Genomic DNA, 20,866 nt, shown 5'->3' with positions numbered 1-20,866 from the left:
TTTATATAGTTATCTATTCCTGTCTCTTCTATAGTCACCTTCTGCCTAATAAAGGAAAGATGTGGGAGTAACTGTATGTGGGGTCTACATAGAAAGGTTTATCATTCATTGTAGGACAACAGATGAAAATCAGATTAAACCAGTGCCACGTGCAAACAAGCACAGCAGGTTCACATCTGGTAATATTTGTTTTATATCTGGTGTTACAACACATTTTCTCCACAATATCACACAGACAATGGGGTGGTGCACACAGGTCCGTGGGTCCAGGGGGCCCACACCGCACACCCTGCACCCATATTTGCTACTTACCTCTCCGGATTCCCGCATTAGCACTGCAGTAGCGGCACAAATTACCGGGAAAATGGTGTGGCTGCCGTTTCCTTGGAGATTTGTGCATGCACAGTAGAGGTGTCTCCAGGGCTACGGCGCGGGTGCCATGTTACCGGAGACCTGCACAGTACACTATGGCACAATGCCAGAGTCTACTGCACCACAGAGAGGAGGGGGCTAATTAACTGATTAATGTATTTAACTTTAGGACTGTATGAGTGTTTGTATGTTTTATTTAATTTTCTGAACACTCTCTGTACTTCTGTTAGACCCGAGCACGACAAGTGTACCATTATGTAAAGCAGATGAAGAATGGAAGCTGAAAGATGGAAATTATGGGTGTTACTGCAAATATGAAGTCTCTGGTATGTTTAGCTGAGTATACACAAGATGGTTCTGTACGTGTGAGCAGCATAAAACTACTTTATGATGATCATAGCCAGGTATTGGTTGTATATGTTTGTCCAGTAGACAATCTAATATAGAACAGCCTACAGAGATGAGCCAGACTTTGGCCCTCATTCAGAGCCGTTCGCTATTTGCGGTCGTTCGTTTAAAAACAAGGGGTGGCTATTCAAATGATCCGTACGCACATTGCTGTCTGTTCCCACCTCTAAGTCTGAACGAGCGTGCAAAACATACGCTCGTTTATTTCTTAAAAACGCCCCCTGGCCGCTCGCATCCTACGTCATGTCCGCTATTTATTAGATTAATCGAGTACATCGACCAGCGTATGAACTGCTCGCTATTCTTGTGGTTGGTGTTTGCTACCACAAATTTGCGTGCAGTTCTGGCTATAAAATAACCCAGTGACGTGGTCAATGACGCTGCTGTTTTAAATATACACACCCATAAAACGCCCGTTTTGACCTTTAAGCACGCCTGCGTTCGGATCTCCACTCCCCATTTTCAAGCACCTTCCCCTGTTACCACCCACATACGCCTCATTCTGTCACTCAAAATAGCAGGCACTCGCTATATAGCGTACAAAGGATTTTCGGCCGCACTGACTGGTTCGCGCATGCGTACTAAAACGCGTACGCATGCGCAGATGTGCAAACATCGCTCGGAACGAGCGTACTGCCGCTAACGAGCGGCTCTGAATGAGGGCCTTTGTTCAAAGGGATCACTTTGTGCAGATTACTTGTGATGCATTCCATTTTATTTCTGTACCAAGTTCATTTAATAATCAAGGAAAGTGCAAGGGTGACATGTAACACTTGTTTAATCCTATGCTTGCTTACCCAAAGGCTTGAAGAAAACTCAGGTGAGAGAGATTGTTACTCCATTGCTGACTTTAGTAATTTAATGATCTCTGACTGGAAGGTTGTCAGTTTGGGATAATGCCAAAAAATGTGGACAAAGGTAACTTTCTCAACATACTGGTACTAGTATAAAACTAAAATGTCCGAGAGAAGCCAATACCCCGGAGGCTACCATATGCCACTTGTGTAGAGTTTATATGAATTTAACACATGTAAGTCAAACTTTTTAAAAATAGTCTTCCATTTGCAGCCCCATTGTCAGATGCAAGTGATAACCTGTATGCTCTGTTCTCCATTACCCTCCTCCTAACTCTCTGGCCTTTATTACATTACCCAACTTTGCTCCCCACTCCTCCTTTGTGTCCAACAACAGTCTATCTAGAATGTAAGCTCATGCGAGCAGGGCCCTCTTTCCAACTGTGTTGCTACATAATTACATAATCAGTGGATTCTACTTGTATACGGTAGGAGGCATCAGGTGAGACGAATCAGTGGCGTCACTATGAGGGTGTGGGGTTGCGGGCCGAACTTGGGTGTCACTCTCGGAGGGGATGACACCAAAATGCCGGCTCCTCCTCAGTGACAAAAACTGGGTGCTACAGTGTGACAGGAGGAGCCGGCAGTGCAGGCACTAACCTCCGGGGGCAGCCCAGCATCTCTGGGGATGCTGGGCACGCCCTTGCAGTGATGCAATAGGGCTAACCACAAGGTCATTCACTCTTTTTGTAAGGCCACGCCCGTTTTTGGTTGTGCTCGTCTTTGCTGCGCGCGCGGGGGGGGGGGGGGTTGTACAGTGCGCTTTGGGTGTCACTAGACCATGTGACTCCTCTGAAGAGAGACAGACTTCTCCCACCGGTAATCATCAGTTTTTTCAAATGAGGTGTTTCCATTAGTCCAGAAGCAATTAAGAGATTGATCTAGATTACTATTGTAATCCAGAACAAACTATCGTCATAATGTGACTACTTTTGCCATCTCTTCTGGTACAATAAAGATTGAGTATATCTCTTACCTTTCAGCCATGAAAGCAGAGAGTTAAGTGACTCCCCTGTATAGAAGAACAATGTTGATCTTAGCTGCAGTGAGTAAAGTTGGACCTCAGTACTATGGTACATGAGACCAAATATGTAGGCTTGTGGGGTGGCAAATCTCTCTTGGGATGTGGCTGTGACTCTGGAAGGCCTTGGCTTCCAGACAGGCCCAGATTTGGGTACTTTATACCTGCACCCCCTTACTCTCTCTGTGCTCCTGATGTTGGTGTACTCTCTTCTGAAAGTGTTCATAGATACCAACCTTTAATTGGTCCATCAGCTGATTACATTTAAGGAAAAAACTTTAATTGACATAGGGGCAGGCAGTGGGAAAAGTGTGGTTTAAAAAGAGGTAAAGCTAAACCTAGATTAATGTATCTGTCTAGCAGCCTGGAATTTCCTGGCTTGCCTGGACCTGGGGTGGAAGGGCTGGTGGGAAAGGGTGTACATAACAAAGGAGGACCCAAGTTCCTGATACTACTTGTACATTTAAAATTACTACTTTAATAATGAATGTTTAATTAATGCATAGCTTTGTGGTGTAACTTATTAGTTTGTATTCTATAGAAAAACCTTTTAACGTTTAGATATGTTTCAGCTGTTGCAGACATAAGACCTGAGCTGACCTGCGGAGTCCATGAAATGAAAGTCACATTTTCTAAATGTCAACTGAAAAGTCTAAACCTCAATGCCAGTAGTATGACTCTGAAGGACAGCAGCTGCTTTGGATATCACGATGAGCCCATCAAGAACACATTTTCCGTACTGTCTCCACTTCAAGCAGGAAAATGCGGACTTCAAATAATTGTATGTAATGTTCTTTAAATACTTATCTATGATATTTTAATACATTTCAATCTCAATGCATCTCAAACTTTTAACATTTAAAATGCCGCAATAGGATCTGGAACATTTAGCAAAATACGACAACTCAGCAAATGGTTTTGATTGTATTCTGCCTTCTGGTTCTATTTACAATATATGCACAGACGTTGAATAGAATCTCACAAGTATATCAGTTATCACTACTGAGAGATTCTGGCTGGGATGTACTAAAGGAAAAATGCGGTAAAAACTAAATTTTCGTGGTTTTTACCGCATTTCCATATGTACTAAGCCGCGGCCGCCCTTTTTTCGTTGTGAAGGGTAACGCCAGAAAAGCCTATGGGCTTCTTACCGCACCCTGCTCCATTTGCTTCGCCGCCCCACCATCGCCGAGCGCTGGCCCCCACTCGCCTGCTCTCCGTGGTTGCCATCCCGTGCTCCTGCTGGGTCCTCCGCCTCCTCCTAATCTTCTTTCAGGTGCAGAGAGGAGGAGGAGGAGGAGGAAACCGGGGCTTCCTGCACAGGTGACCAGCAGGAAGCACCTGGGGCTCGGAGGTATCGGGGTCCCATGGAGACCCCGTCACCTGGCGTCAGCTGCTTCGCAAAGGGCAGCTCTTATCGCAAGAACTGTCCTTTGCAATACTAATCGCATATGTTAATACATATGCGATTAGTAAGGTTGCGGTGATTGGCGGAATGGTCACCACAACCTTAGTACATCCCAGCCTCCAGTGCAGATTCTGTGCAGTGGACATCTGTCGGAGAAGTGTTGGAGCAGGGATGGGGATAATAGAGCATGTTTTACTTTGAACCAATAGATTAATAATGTCTCAATGTACTTGCATTATCTATTAAAACATTTAAGATAGTAACCAAACACTTAGATCAGGACCCCAAACAGTGCATGTTTTCCAGGTCTCCTCACATGATTACAAGTTAAATAATTAGCTCTACCTGTGGATCTTTGAAAATGTGTCAGTGAGTAATGAATACACCTGTGCACCTGCTAGGTGACTTGGAAAATGTGACCTGTGTGGGGTCCTGAGGACCAAGTTTGAGAACCTCTGACTTAAGGATTAAATAAGAGAGTCTGTGAGTGGCCAGGTTTTATGCAAGACAGACAAGGTTTCATGGTTTAGTTAAGGGCAGAACTGTGAATGACAAGTTTTGAAATTAGCTTCCTAGCCAATAGCATATTTTGGGGGAGGAGTTTGTTGAGGTTCTAAATTCTCAGTAAGAGGAAATATATTATTTTCCAAATGTGATCCCCATCCACCCACCCGACTTGTGGTTTATATACAGTATGTAACTATTATTTTTATTTAGTGGCCATTTAGGGCAAAAGTGTGGTTGGGTAACACTTGACGGTTTGATATGGCGAGTCAGTCACTTCCTCAGGGGGAACTGGTCGCTATCTTACAGAGGGTTTTGTTAATGGTATACAGTACACTGCTTTCTCACCACCCTGTCTGATTTATTTTAATGTATTTGAATAAAGCTGCGACAATCACTGTCACTGATTATTTCCTTTAGTACAGTAATTAAGGTTTAAGGATTTTTGGCTTTGAGCCTGGCAGGAATAATAAAACCACTGGGTGGCTCAGGGACTTGTTTCCAGGATGATATATATATATTTTAGTACATACACTAAAATAAATGGAAAGTAAAATAAAAAGCCACCACTTTATTCATTTCAGCCCTAATAGTTCATTAATGAGCATTCTGATCAGCCTTAATAGTATGCAAATCACTCAGCTAGTCTCTCTACTTGCTCATCAAAATACAAAGTAAAAATGACTCATTGCAAATAGTCTGTAGGATACAAAGTCGGATTCTCCAAAAAAATTCTAAAAACAAATTATATTAGGTTGTTATTCTGTTAGGTAGCTACCTGTCTTAAGGCCTGATTCACTACGGATCGCTATTGCAGCTGCGATTACGCACGCAGTTCAACTACGATAGAATGCTAATTCATTGCAATCGCTATGCCGTTGCAGCACTACATGAGGATGCCCACTTTACCTTACACACATCCGTAATGTTTGCCAAGACTGCGAAACCATCGGTACAATCGAGTACCATCGTAGCCTCACGCACACTTGCACAAGGTCAGACCTTACTCAGAAATTGCTAACTTCATGGCACGCTATGGCTGCGTAGGGCATCAGAGTGGATAATTTATGCATGTTTCTGCAAACGCACTGGCACATCTGCGTTTCACCCACCCCCCATCACCCACACAACGGCACATCCTGTCAATTTCTCTGCAATGGGTCTGCGTAGTCACTGCGATCGCAGTCCCGATTGCAATCACTGGTTCGCGCATGCGCACTGTGATGCATGTGCAGTATGCAACAATCGGCAGATTGCATGCGTATTAGCGACTGCGATCCTTGCTGAATCAGGCCCTTAGCTCTTAGTTACCAGTCAGGTGTTATCCTTCTATTTTGAAGCTGTACTAGAAAAAAGTTATCTATATTCTTACTGGAGAAATGGGTTTAAAATTTAAATTGCACAATACTGCCAAATAAGCCAGTCTGACTGTAATGTAATGTTCTAAAAGGTTATATATTTTTATACTCTGTACAGAAAAATTCAACACATGCAATGTATGAAAACACTCTGGAATTTGTAATAGTGGAATCTGTTGGAATAATTGAGAGGCGTGAAGAGCTGTCTGTATCAGTATCTTGTGCATACCCGCTGGACATGCTGATCAGTCTGACTACAGTTGTGAATCCATTTTTTAGGTAACTCTATTGCCACATTTCCTCTACACTAGAACCTATATTAGTCAGTATAGCCAATATAAGAATCAGAGGAAGTTTAACGCTCTAGCGGCTGATGACGGCATCTGCTACAAAGTCGTAGTGCATATCCATAAACCTAAAGATTATATAAACATATATAATTCTAAATAATGACACGAGGCATAAGTGATGTGCAATTGGTGAGCTTTATTATGTAGTGAACATGAAAATAGTGATGTGACAGAAGAAAGAACGGCCAGCTAATCAGTGGAGCTACTTCACTTAAATCAAGTTCACTTCAAACATCTGCATGGGCCAATTGCCCTAACAACAATAGCAGAGAAGTGAGAGGTCTCTGACTCTCATATCAAATACACACCTAAAGCCAACCTGTACAGGTGGGCCGCTGACCCAATAGAATGAGTTCAGCCTTCCCTGTGTACTGAAGGGGAGTGCACCTCACTAATGCAGCGGGTGGCTACTAGACCGCCATTCTTTCCCGCCAACAACTCAAAATCCGACAAAAGACATCCCCAAAAAAAATTGAGAGGAAGGAAGGGAAATCCAGGAACAGAGTGGGAGATCACATGCCAAACACCCACTATTAATGCAGAATGGCATATCCTGAGATGGACATGCACATATTGAGTGGAATGGAGTGGATAGGGGACATTCCAGCAAAGGAGAACTAACACTGAGACAGTTTAGCATTACAGGGGGCTAGTGCAGGTACTGACAGGGGCAAATCATGTCCATTTTACTAGTTCTATAGAAGTAACAAAGGCATCAAAAGTCTCCATACAGTATATGTAACAAATTACCATATGTCATGTAAGGAAAGATTGTAATGGGTCAGTTTGAAGTCCACTTCCTTTAAATACAAATAACCATGGCCACTTTTGTTGGTGATTTTAGCATTCACGACATTCAGAAAATTGTTATGCAAAATAATTTATTTGATTTCACATATGGTAAAACCTTTTTTCACTTTTAACCTTGTATTATTTATAGTTCCACAAATATCAGTATTGGAGGAACTGGAGAATTCAAGGCCCTGATGGCTCTCTATAAGGACAGCAGCTATTTGACTCCATATGAAGGATCAAATGTTGTGCTGTCATCTAATTCTCTTCTGTACGTCGGTGTTATCGTTCAGGGAGGTGACAGTTCTCGGCATTTTGTGGTTATGAAACACTGCTACGCAACCCCAACAGAAAGCCCAGATGATTCAGTGAAATATGACATCATCATAAACAGGTACTGTACATAAGTAGATACATGTAAAATAAATGGATGGATAAAGCGTAACAGCTAATAATTCATACAATTATAATTGAAGGTACTGGGCCTAATTCTGAGCCAGACACAAGTGAAAATGCTGATGGAGCTCGCGGATTTTAGCATATTGCGCATGGGCCAAATAAATAAGTCTGTGTCTGTGCATGTAGTGGATCAGGTATACTCAATTGGACAGAGGGCCTGATTCTGACCCGGTCGCGAGCGCTGAGCACTCGCAATCGGGTTAATGGTGGCCCAGAGCGCATGCGCACGATGGAGCCAGCTCCATCGTGCGCATGCGCGAGACCTGGATAGCGACGGGCAATCCGTTGCTCCGGGTCTCGCACTAAAGGGGGCGTGCTGTTGATGTTAAGTGACAGCACGCCCCCTTTGGTGGGCGGGCTGGGGGTTGGCTGCCCAGACGGAGGCGTTCCCATGAGAACGCCTACCGCTTGGGGGCGACCCCACTGACATCACAAGTGGGGGCTTGCGGCCACAAGACCCTACCACAAGGGTCTGGTTGCAAGCCCGATGGTCGCGATGGTCTTCACCATAGTGACCATCATCCTGGCCGCTCGCATTAGCTGTGGGTGGTAACCCACAGCAATGCGAGCGGCCAGGAGGCCGCTCCATAAATAAAAAAAAAAGACGCCCTGATTCAGAGCGAGCGCTCTGTCAGAGCGACCGGCTCTGAATCAGGGCCAGAGTTTGCTAGTGCATATGGATTTATGCACCCATCACGGATTTATTCATCCATCACAGTTGCCATCCAGTTATCGCCCAGAAACGCCCCTTATATGGACATTTTTGGGCAGTAACTGGGTAGCAACTGTGTGAACGCACAGAACTGTTCCATCTCATGGCAGTGTTATTGGAGTGTCATGGGTATGTATATGCCAGTTTCTGTGCTTGATCGTAGTGTGCGAGTGGAAATTTCACACCTGTTCCAGATAGACTTTTTGTACCCAGCATAGGGTGGGTAAATGTCCCAATACTAAAGATGACAGTTGCGACAGTAGGCGGGATAGGCTTCCACATTCAGTCACATGCATTGTACAGTATACACAGGCGGACTTTCCAATTATCAGAAAGCAGTAAGTAGTCTGAACGTAAGTGTGTCGGATTTGTCCGAATTAGGCCCACTGCTCTGTACAAAGTATATATTACACATCACATTTGCAACTGCTTGGCCTGTAAAAGACCACATATGTTGATTGTACAGTATGTGTCCAAGGAAGTGTGTTCATGCTACAGTGTTGGTGGTTTCTCTTGGTACAATGTGTAGAATAAGTCATTAGGTATTACAGATAACAAAATAGAAGAAACAACAATTTTATTTCTATTTTTTAGCTGCCCTAACAGACAAGACTCGACCATCAGTGTATTAGAAAATGGAGTCTCAAGGAAAGGTCGATTTTCTGTCCAAGTTTTTAAATTTGTTGGCAATTACAACAATGTCTACCTGCACTGCGCTATAAGTCTGTGTGATGATACCGCTGGATCGTGTGTACCTGTAAGTACGACTGTCACATTTTCTCTTTTTTCTGTACCATTTATATACTCTAGGTGGCAGGTTAAACAGTTTAATAAGAAATATAACAAAATTAAATGGATCTTTTACGGTATATACTCAAGTTGGAAAAATTCCCACTTGCTGAACACCAGGAATGATACAATACAGATTATTATGATAACCTAGTCATTTTAATATTTAAGACGAGAGTCATAGTCAAGCTACAAATAACCATAGAGGGATTAAAAAAAACTAAAAACAATTCCTATTCTATTTTAAGCTTGCCTTTCTAGTTTAAACATTAATAAAATGAATTTGGTTGCATAACATTACTAATATTTTTGTAGGAGGGGAAAGGTGAGGGGGAGCAGTGGAGAAGTTGTAGAGTAAGTGGGTTGTTTAAGCACATAAAAAAGTAGGGGGAACAGATGGGATATGAGGACAGTGGTAGCCAGCTGCCAGAATACCGACAGTGGCATTCTTACAGTCACAATCCTGACACTAACAGGTAAGTACCCTAATGATAACCCTTATCCCTACCCCCATCCCTAACCGTCCCTCCCTGGTGCTTGAACCTAACCTTCCCCTAGTGCCCAAACCTAACCTTCTCCTCCCCACACCCTAAACCTAACCTTTCTCCCTTAGTGCCTAACCCTTCCCCTAGTACCTAACCCATAGGCAAACGCAGGGGGGGTTTCCGTCTGCCTGGAAACCCCCCTCCCCAGCACACACCATGATCACAATAGAAATAGTAATATAATAGAATGTTACTAGCGCTGCATATTCTTCTCAGTATCACAAATTAAATGATTATCCCCAACTGTGGATCTTTTAAAATGTGTCAGCTAGTAATAAATAACCTGTGCACCAACTAGGAGATGTGGAAAACATGCACTGGTACGGGTGCACTGCTATAGACCATCAATAGGGTAAATTATTAATACTGTATAATAATACACTATCCAGTACATAAGGAGAACAATATGTACATATATGTCCAGGGCAGTGCTAAGTTCTTCTGCTGCTCCCCCAGACTCCCGGACTTTCTCCAATGCTCAGGAATGGTGCTCACATCTGAAGAAAAACATCCTGCTCAGACAGGATGGACCTACTGCCGCATCTAATGGCTTACTGTGATCGCTGGTCCTGTATATGCTGGAATTAGGCAAAACACAATATACTTTGTATGTAACATATAAAAGCTGGATAAGTGCTAATTATGCCCTCTTCATGGACTGGCCACACTTGCTCTAAAATCAAGCATTTGGAAACCCCCCTCTAGAAATCCTGCGTTTGCCACTGTAACCCCTAACCCTAAACCTAACCCGGTGGTCGGTATTCTGGAGCCGGGATCCCGACTGCTGTTGGGATTCTGGAGCCAGTACTTAGACCGTTAGCATCCCGTCTGCTGGGATGCTAACTACTTCCCGGTAGACACACAAATGGTCAACCTGACAGGCACCCATGGGGAGACAGAAACATGTCCACATTAAAAATTGTAGACAGAGAGCTTAATACAAGTGGAAGACAGAGACAGGCACAGAGGTGTAGCAAAGACACACACAGATAATGTAACACACATGGGAAGAGTGAACCAGAGTCAGGAGGAGAAGGGAAAACACTTACATTGAATTCTGCCGGATGCCCAGTATACTGCGCAGGAACCTCGTTCACCTTTAGCATTGGATTTGGTTGTCAGCAGAGATAAATATTTGCAGAAAATGTCTTAGCAGTAAAAAAACATTACCCATTAACCTGTTCTAACTTTGCTTGCAGAGAAGGAGTAGGATAATGGAGGGGAAGTTGAATTAGTAGCAAGCAGCACAGTCACACACAAGTAGTGCAGTCTGTGCAAATGGCTCCACACTGTTACTGTAAGGCTTATAGGCAGCGAGCAGCTCAGCAGAAGAAACATGCTGGCACCTAATTTGGGAACCACTATTATATACAAGATAGGTGGTTATTTAAAAATGTAATCTAGATTTCTATAATAATGAAATGATTCCATCTATTGCAGTCATGTTCCGGAGCTCGGCTCCGTAATGCAGCATCTGACAAAAGCTATCAGTTGAGCCTTGGCCCAATAATTCGAGGAGGTACAGTATGTTTTCAAGTTGTGAAAAATATAATTTATATGTTATTGCACAAATGCTAATGATTATATTATAAGACAATGGACAGAAATGATAATTAAGTTATATAAAGTGTAATTAATAGTAATATTTCAGTAATAAGCCTAGTTTTTTAGTTATATGTCATTATAATAATGTATGTTACACATTGTTAATAAGTCCATACTATACTAGTAATATGCCCATCAGTACTACATTCTACATTCTTATATTTATCATTAGCTATGTACAATAATATACCTATTAGTATTAGTAGGTCTTTAACCACTTACCAGGCTCGGTCACATCAGATGTGACTACACCAGGCTTGGCTTTCCCTGACATGGTTGATGCAACCAGCCATAAACGCCCACTAGGCGGATGCAGGAAGCTAATCCCGCAGCCGCCTATATTAGAGGGACCTCCCGGTCACTGCACCCGCGGCTCCTTCTCCTTTGTGTCAGCAGTGATCGGGACCCAGCACTACTCCCCTCCCAGCACATCTGCAAGTACAGCCGTGACTTCCATTGAAGCAGCAGCGGCTGCTGCTGTGTCCCGATCACTATGGCCAGCAGTGATCGGGAAGCCGGCTTCACTCCCACTCGGCGCGGGTTCAAAGGAAGCAGTAGTAGCGGCTCCTAGCAGTGCTCGCGGCTGCTGCGATATGTCCAGGCAGCAGCACCCCCATTCCAGCGAGTGAAAACAGCAGCCACAACTCTTAGTGCTGCTTCTTGGCGGGAACACTAATAACATGTTACTAGGCACGTTACTCCCTCCCCTTCCTTCCTTTCGGGCTGGCTCCTCTACTGCTTATGTGTCTGCGCTAGAAGCAGAAAGCAGCTTTAGCAGCTCCGCCTCTCCCTCAATGATTCCGATCACTGCTGGCCGCAGTGAACGGGAAATGTGTATATACAGTTGTATATCTATATATACTGTCGATATGTATATACAGTACAAAGGGTATATATATTTATATATATATATATACATATATATATATATATATATATATATATATATATATATAAACAATTATAGTGGCACTCACAGGACTTCTTGAAAATAGTATGGACGGTGTAATAACACCTAATCACCAGCCAGTATCCTTCTGGTTGGTGACTAGGGGTTATTACACCATCCATACTATTTTCAAGAAGTCCTGTGAGTGCCACTATAATTGTTTATATATACAATACTTCGGTCTGGAGGCACCCAGGCATGATGGACTGTTTTTACAATTGAGTGCCGGCCTTCTGTTGTAGTTATATATATATATATATATATACATATATATATAGATACAAATTTTATATATGCCACCGTCACCGCTTGTTGTGTGTGTGTGTGTTTATATATATATATATATATATATATATATATATAGTGTATGTATATTTATATATATATATATATATATATATATATATATACACACACACAATATATACATACACACACACCCACACACACATACCTGTCCCTCGTTTCATTTTTATTTTTCACAAACGTTCCCAAAATGGCAATCACATTATGTAGTTAATAGCTATTTAAACGTGATTTTACATTTTTGTTAAAAAATATATATTGAATTAAGTTTAAATAGCTATTATTAACATAATTTGCTAATTTCAAAAATCAACAATTTTGGAGCGGTTTTTGGAAGAAAAATTCATCAGTTAAGTGGTTAATGTGCTATTTGAAATTAATTAGTACTTAATTATCAACATGTCACAAAAAAATTCCAGTAGTATACCCACCAGAACTAGTGCCCAGTAATATCCCTAGTAGTAGTAACATGTTATTAGTGTGCCCACCAGAAGTAGTGCCCAGTAATATACCTAGTAGTAGTAACATGTTATTAGTGTGCCCACCAGAAGTAGTGCCCAGTAATATCCCTAGTAGTAGTAACATGTTATTAGTGTGCCCACCAGTAGTAGTGCCCAGTAATATCCCTAGTAGTAGTAACATGTTATTAGTGTGCCCACCAGAAGTAGTGCCCAGTAATATACCTAGTAGTAGTAACATGTTATTAGTGTGCCCACCAGAAGCAGTGCCCAGTAATATCCCTAGTAGTAGTAACGTTATTAGTGTGCCCACCAGTAGTAGTGCCCAGTAACATACCTAGTAGTAGTAACATGTTATTAATTTGCCCACCAGTAGTAGTGCCCAGTAATATACCTAGTAGTAGTATTAGTAACATGTTATTAGTGTGCCCACCAGTAGTAGTGCCCATTAATATACCTAGTAGTAATAACATGTTATTAGTGTGCCCACCAGTAGCAGTGGCCAGTAATATACCTAGTAGTAGTAGTAACATGTAATTAGTGTGCCCTCCAGCAGTAGTGCCCAGTAATATACCTAGTAGTAGTAACATGTTATTAGTGTGCCCACCAGAAATAGTGCCCAGTAATATCCCTAGTAGTAGTAACATGTTATTAGTGTGCCCACCAGTAGTAGTGCCCAGTAATATCCCTAGTAGTAATAACATGTTATTAGTGTGCCCACCAGAAGTAGTGCCCAGTAATATACCTAGTAGTAATAACATGTTATTAGTGTGCCCACCAGTAGCAGTGCCCAGTAATATACCTAGTAGTAGTAGTAGTAGTAACATGTAATTAGTGTGCCCACCAGTAGTAGTGCCCAGTAATATACCTAGTAGTAGTAACATGTTATTAGTGTGCCCACCAGAAATAGTGCCCAGTAATATACCTAGTAGTAGTAACATGTTATTAGTGGGCTCATAAGTACTAATATGCCATTAAAAGGGTTGTCCATTTTAGCTATTCCAAAGCAATGACAGACAATGGCTTATCATCGTAAGGGGCTATAGTATCATCTGTTTAATTACTGACTGACTCTGATTAAATATAACTATGTAAAATACTGACTAAATCCATCCAATTAGATGTGCCAACAACTATAGAGATGGGATGACATCCTCAGTCATGGGGCCGAAAAGTGCTTAGTACATCTCCAGTTTGCCTCCAAGAAACTTGTGTTCAACTTTGTAACATTGCTGTTGTCCCTTACACTGCCTTCTGCAATTAGGCTCCCACTCTCTACATTACACTGAGTGCACCCTACAAAACCATTGAAAGTAATAAAAAATCTATTTATAGTGAAGTCTTCACAACTCATCCTTCTGCGCTTCTCTGCAACTTTTGACACCATTGATTATCTCATTCCTCTGAATTGAATTCACTGTAATGCCCTTTTGACACAATTTTTTCCTGGTTTACGTCTTTTTTATCCTATTACAAATTCAGTGTCCCATTCTCTGGCATATTCTCCACTCCCACTGTCTATTGTTATTATTGTTATTCTTTACTTTGTATTCTGTCCATCACTGGATCTCTGCAGTTACTGCTTTACTAGAAAGTATTTAGAAAGATATATTTCTTCTGACTCCTCACAAGTGATGTATACTTACTGTACATGTAATGTATTGTTTTACAGATGGTCCTTCTCCAACTGTTGGTAAGCATGTCTACTTACATTTTGTATGCCTGGGGTTAGTGCTCGAAGTGTGTCATTATGAAATGGTATGTCATACTGGAACTTCACTTCAGCACTCGGTGCTGGGACAGTGATAGTTCTATCACTGTCCCACTGCCGTCTGTTTAAATTTGGTACCAGTCAATCAGGGGAGAACAGTGGCATTTAGAATGGCGTCTGCTGCCATCCAAATACGTCTCGCAAACTGGTAGCCAATCAGTGGCGGCCTCGTGGCCATCCCTAATTGGCTGCGGGCCCGTGGAGCTGGCACCAAATTCAAAATTCCGCCGGAAACCCTGTGGAGAGGGGAGCACTGCTAAGAGGGGAGGTGTGGTACGTGCTGTGGAGGTGATTGCTGGGGAGGGGGGAGGTGAGTGCTTCAGGCACCTGTATACTGTCAATCTTGTGCCCTGGTACCAGCAGATAATGGGCACATGTATACTATTACTGTACACCCCTGGCACCAGCAGATAATGGGCACCTGTATACTGTCAAACGTGTGCCCTAGCACCAGCAGATAATGGGCAACTGTATACTATCATACTCCTAATGAAAAAGAAAGTGAATACAAACCCCTAGCGTACCTAGGTAGAGCTGCCTTTGGTAAAATATATGGGTTATCTATCACCCCATAATAAATAGTGATAAATAGCAAAATGATGTGTAAACACCAATTGGCGCTGTACCCCAACACATGAAATAAAAACCATTTACTTCTATCGTAGTTATCAGGTTCAATGATAAGTCGTACAGTATATGTGGAGAGAAAAGAAACAGTATATAGCGTGATACACTAGGCAAACAACACGTTACATTTATTTATAAATTAGGCTATATATGGCCATTAAAATTCAATGCATATAAGAAAAAATATTAGGCTCTAAATAGCCAGCAATAAACACATGAACTGCACATATGTAAACAGTACAATAGCTGGTGGCCCATGGCCTGCATACCAGAACCAAGATGTTATTTCAGGTTTGAAAATCCAAAGCAAAACACTCTGGATAATGTCTGCAGTGCCTGGCACACGGTCCCAGTCCAAGACACAAGGGGTCCCTTCCTGTTGTAGTGAAGTCCTGCAAACCATTACTTGTTTCGAGAATTGTGCTCTTTTTCAGAAGGTAATGCAGGCTAGAAAAGTTCCATAGGTTTAAATACTCTCAAACAGAATGTTGTGTGTCCTGCTGCCAGAATTGTCCGGATTGGAAGTGACGCGACTCGCCACTTCTGTTATGCATTTCAGCAATTGAAAAAAGAATAACTTATATTCAATGTCCATGCCAAAATTCTTTCTTGCTCATATGTCTATGGGAAGAGCAAAATCCCCTTCAATTTCTGTACCCTGACGTCATCAGCCAGAGTCCAATGTCCCTACCATCCAAGTCGGCATAGAGGGGGAATATATTCTTGTGGCGAGTGAAGTGAGCCCGCAAGGAGACAACTTTCTTCTTTTGGTGGAAAGTGTGGGCAGAAACCTGCCCTTCTGCCCTCAGGTCACTTCCAGGTACGTCTATTGAAGGGGAATTATACCTTTCCATATGTCTATAGAAACATAGAGCTGAGATCGGTGCTCCCAGCCTAGTGCGCTGTGACCGGAAGTGACATCATACCGCAACCGGGATGTATATTATGGTTTCATTTGGGTCTTCTTATTCTCTGCGACCTGGTGGCATAGGTTCTGTAGCTGGCCAAGATCTAGGTAATAGTTCCTTTACGTCGAACCGGAAGTGGCCAGTTTGTAAACATTTGGTTTCCTCTGAAAAACTGGAAGTGGTCTTTGGGTTCTCCAATCATATTCCCCATCACAGGTTCCACATACAGTATATAAAATAAAGGGATCAAGTAACAAATTAATATTATATACTGTACATAAGAAACCAGATAAAAAAAGATGTGATATAAAAAGAATAAAAAATGTATGCGAATATTTATGAATAAAATGGATATACTAATAAAAATAAAAATATGTGCATACATATTATTAAAAGAAGATCTAAAAGAAATGTGGACGTCAGAGAATCCCAAAAAGAGTCAGTGTTAGATAATCCATTTAAGTTCAAAATCTTTGTTGAGACCTTCAGGTATCAATATTTTAAGGCTGAAAATCCATTTCATCTTGCATTCAGGCCCGCTGAGAGCTGCGGCGGGCCCGGGTAATAGGGGGCGTGGCCTAATCGCGGGAGGCATGGCCACGCCCCCTTCCCGGAAAGAAAAAAAAGATATGTCCTCTGAGCCCTCTCTGCGCCCCTGCTTGCATTTGGCTAGTTTTGACTCCACATCTTTATCTTTCCATGTTGGTTTGATTTATTGTATGTCCATGAAGTTAGTGATGTTGCCTGTTGAGCATTTATGTTTTGTTTTATTTAATATCAGATAGAGAGTGGGTTTCAACCCATTTTTTATATTATTTACATGCTCCCCCATATGTGTTTTCAAGGACCTAGAGGTTCATCCAATACAATACAATCCACAGGAACACTTTATTAAATAGATAACATTGGTTGTATGGCAGGAGATGAGGTTGGATATCTTGTATGTTTTCCTTGACTGTAAATTGTGAGATCTTATAGTGAGATTTGGGGACATTAAGACACATACTGCACAAGCCACAGTGATGGCAGCCTTTTGTGCGACATCTCTAGTTTTTATATACAGTATTTGTTCTTATATGCATTGAATTTTAATGGCCATATATAGCCTAATTTATTAATAAATTCAACTTATTGTTTGCATACAGTATCATGCTATATACTGTTTATTTTCTCGCCACATACAGTATACAGTATGACTTATCATTGAACCTGATATCTACGAGGGAAGTAAATGGGTTATATTACATGTGTTGGGGTATAGCGCCACTTGATGTTTACACAACACATTGCTATTTGTCATAGTCCTGATTTGGCACCAGCAGATCATGAGTAAATGGATACTGCCACAATTCTGCTTCCCTGTTACTATTATCCCGTCACAGAGAAAATTATTGCATTACAGGAAAAACAAAGAGCATTCTGTAATTAATGTTATCCCTGAAGACGGGTGGACCTAAGTAAAGCCGCCCTGATATTTCCATAGCCCCACTTCACAATTTCCACTTTGACCACTAACGGGGATTATATATTCCACTTACTGTATATTCTTCTTTGAAATAACTTGTTGAAAACAAGTGATATTAAATATTTTTTTCATCTAATTTATGAAAAAAATTAAACTGACAATTAACGTCACTCTTTATACACAAAAGTTACATGGTGGTACTATTAGAGTTTCATCTCACCTTCAGACAACATTGCTTTTTGTAAAGGGGATGTATACAGTATAATATATATCTGATCAGATGCTATTTATAATAGTTTGAACAAGGGCACCTGTTAAATTGGAGTGAGTATATTTCCAAAGAGTAACAAAATGACAAGTAAACAGCGCACAATATGCTAATATAAGCTATCTATAATAGTCAACCAACCATGTGGATAGAATATATAAAAAGAAGACATTTATTTGACATAACAATAAATTAAACTACAAATAATCATATAGACAAAATAATATAACTAAAGCAGTGGTTAATATAACCTTGAGTAGTATATGAACTAGCAGCCGATAATAAATAGGTGTTGTAGGGCTGTGAAAAATGTATTTTTCCTTTAAATTAAAATAATAGGCCAATATAGCATGTTTATGGCCTTTTAAACAATCAGAGTATTCCAGCTATAGGTAAAATAGTGTTAATGGGTCCTCTTTAGTGATGCATTGCAATGCACAGTAAGTGAGGAAGCTGTCAGTAGTTAACAGAGAAACTGACGCGGACCCTCACTGACAGCAGACTTCCAGTACAAGGACTTCTGAGCCAGCACACTTCCACTCATCCTCAGCACTCAAGTGCTTTTAATAAATAGTAAAGATGCTAGCTAAGTCTTCACTGTTAACTAGTACCATGTGGGCACTGGCTGTTATGATGTGACAAGGTACTATGGCTTATCATATTCCAATAATAATAATAATAATAACAATAATGTAGTACAGTGGATAGGGTGGAGGGACAAAAGCTGGGTACACACTATATGATGTGTGTACCCAGCGGCAGAATGACACAATGTAACAGTACATTACACGCACCGTACTCACTGCATAAACTGGTATATGAGGGGTCCATATCTCTTTACATGCTACATGTAGTAGCATGGTGTCGTTCATTGCAGAACAGCAGATGGGACAATTTGATGAACGACCATCGCGAACGACTGGTCTGGCGTATGAACTGCATGATCAGTACTATATATCGTTATGATCAGCGACAGAACGACTGTATAGTGTGTACCCAGCTTTACAGTCCCCTATCACCCTCTTCACTGTGATCACCAAACAATAACCCCTAACTGCAAAAAACATTTTTTTTCTTCACTTTTTTGCTATTTCAATTAAACAGAAAAAACACATTTTGTCCATTTTGGGAAGATTGTATTTGCTTTGTTAGAAGGAATAAAATGACTATTAGTATCTTTGGAGGAGCGTGCATAAATTATTCACAGCGAAGCCATACGCAGCCTGAGTCCTCACTGCGTGCAGGAAGTGTAGCAGCTTCTGCGGCAGGGTCATGTCAACCACAAGTGTGCCTGCAGCTCCGATGTTAGTCGATGTTACCGGTGATTTCGCATACTTGCACAACAGTATGGATGTGAGAATAGGGTAACGGGGCGGCATTATGTAGTGCTGGGCGTCTGCATCTTGTGCTGTGACGGTAGTGTGAATGCAATCATTAGCATATTTTCGAAGCGGCCGGTTGGGTGCAAACACAGCATTGCGATCCAACCTGCATCAGGCCCTCAGCCTTTACAGTTTAGTCCTTGCTGCTCTGTTGATTTATACTGTAGACTTTTTATGAAGAGAAATAGTTCTTGACCATGCTACAGTAAATGTGTGATAGTAGCTTGACCATATTAACCCTTTGCATGCTAGGATAGACTGTGCTCGCTCTTGGAGTGCTGGTGTGTTAATTGTTAACTAACACTGAACATAGTGTGGGCCAGCAGGCACATTTGTGTAAAATGCATTAACAATTTGGTTGTTGGTACCGTATGTAAATTTTTAACCCTATTGACTAACAAGAACATAATGGGTGTCAGCGGGTACATTTGTGTGACAGTATTGTGGTACCTGCTGCTCTCATACAATACATGGTGGCAGATAAAATGTGTACATGGGTGTGAGAGAACTATTTGTGGATGATTCATCCAATCTGTATCCTGTGTGCAAGGTGAGGGCAAGACTGAGGGGTCTATTCATCATTACTTAGCGGTCTATTTACTAAGCCTTGGATGGAGATAAAGTGGACAGAGACAAAGTAACAGCCAAGCAACTCCTAACTGTCATTTTCAAACACAGCCTGTGACATGGCAGTTAGGAGCTGATTGTCCGGTACTTTATTTCCGTTCACATTATCTCCAAGGCTTAGTAATTAGACCCCTGTATTTCTACAAAAACAGATGAAAATTGAACATTTTCACCTGCAATTGTAGAAAATAAGTTTTTGCACCATTCATCAAGTAGTCACAGATATCTCCTTCTTACCTTTCTTTCGTGGAATGGCTCGCTGTCCCCATACAATAGTATAGAGACAGAATTCATCAATCTCCGAAAATACAATATTTTCTGAACTTTACTGTGGAAAAATTCCTCATCTTCCGATGTTGTTTGCCTCCGCTTGAGGCTCGCAACCCTATAGGAAAAAGTCCCCGGTTGCGAAGAGTTATCCTTTTGGATCCCTGTAGGTCACACATGCGCACTTGTCTCACTGCTCCGAAAGGCAGCTGTATTTCAGATCAGCTGTCTCTGCACCGGAGCAATGATGAATTTCTCCAGCGCTCGCTCCGAGTTAAAATGTTAATTATTGGGGTACAATAATTAACATAATGAATAGACCCCTGAGAGCTGAAATCCTGTGTAACTGCTTACAATAAACAATCCACATGAAGGTTGCTGTGATCCATGATCTTCTCACAAAGGATGTATACTTACATGACTTGTATTGTTTTACAGTGTTACCTACTACATCTGGCTCCTTTGGTAAGCATGGCTACTTACATTTTGTGTAACTGGAGAATATATAAGTTATGTTCTTTGATACATCTTGTTGGATGCAAACAATATTATAAAATGCTAAAGGGCGGTGCTCTTAGAGTTTCCTTCTCACCTGCAGACAACATTGATTTTTGGTCTGCACATCCCCTTCTGCAGTTTTAGCTAAACACATTGGGCCTGA

General features: G+C 41.5%; 1 protein-coding gene across 1 annotated transcript in view; it reads left to right on the top strand.

Moving 5' to 3' along the window:
* LOC148519686 (uromodulin-like) overlaps positions 1 to 20,866 on the top strand; it is a 52,441-nt gene that overhangs the window by 27,271 nt on the left and 4,304 nt on the right. Inside the window, exons 8-14 of the mRNA XM_088476190.1 lie at positions 603 to 698; positions 3,228 to 3,436; positions 6,044 to 6,204; positions 7,216 to 7,461; positions 8,833 to 8,995; positions 11,013 to 11,091; positions 14,563 to 14,583. Coding sequence (XP_088332316.1) covers positions 603 to 698; positions 3,228 to 3,436; positions 6,044 to 6,204; positions 7,216 to 7,461; positions 8,833 to 8,995; positions 11,013 to 11,091; positions 14,563 to 14,583 — 975 coding nt within the window. The remainder of the gene's footprint in view (positions 1 to 602; positions 699 to 3,227; positions 3,437 to 6,043; positions 6,205 to 7,215; positions 7,462 to 8,832; positions 8,996 to 11,012; positions 11,092 to 14,562; positions 14,584 to 20,866) is intronic.

Source organism: Taudactylus pleione, unplaced genomic scaffold (assembly GCF_031769625.1).
Source record: "Taudactylus pleione unplaced genomic scaffold, aTauple2 ptg000184l, whole genome shotgun sequence".
Lineage (NCBI taxonomy): Eukaryota > Metazoa > Chordata > Amphibia > Anura > Myobatrachidae > Taudactylus > Taudactylus pleione.
The sequence above is the reverse complement of the archived record's forward strand: the minus strand, read 5'-3'. Positions and strand labels throughout refer to the sequence as shown.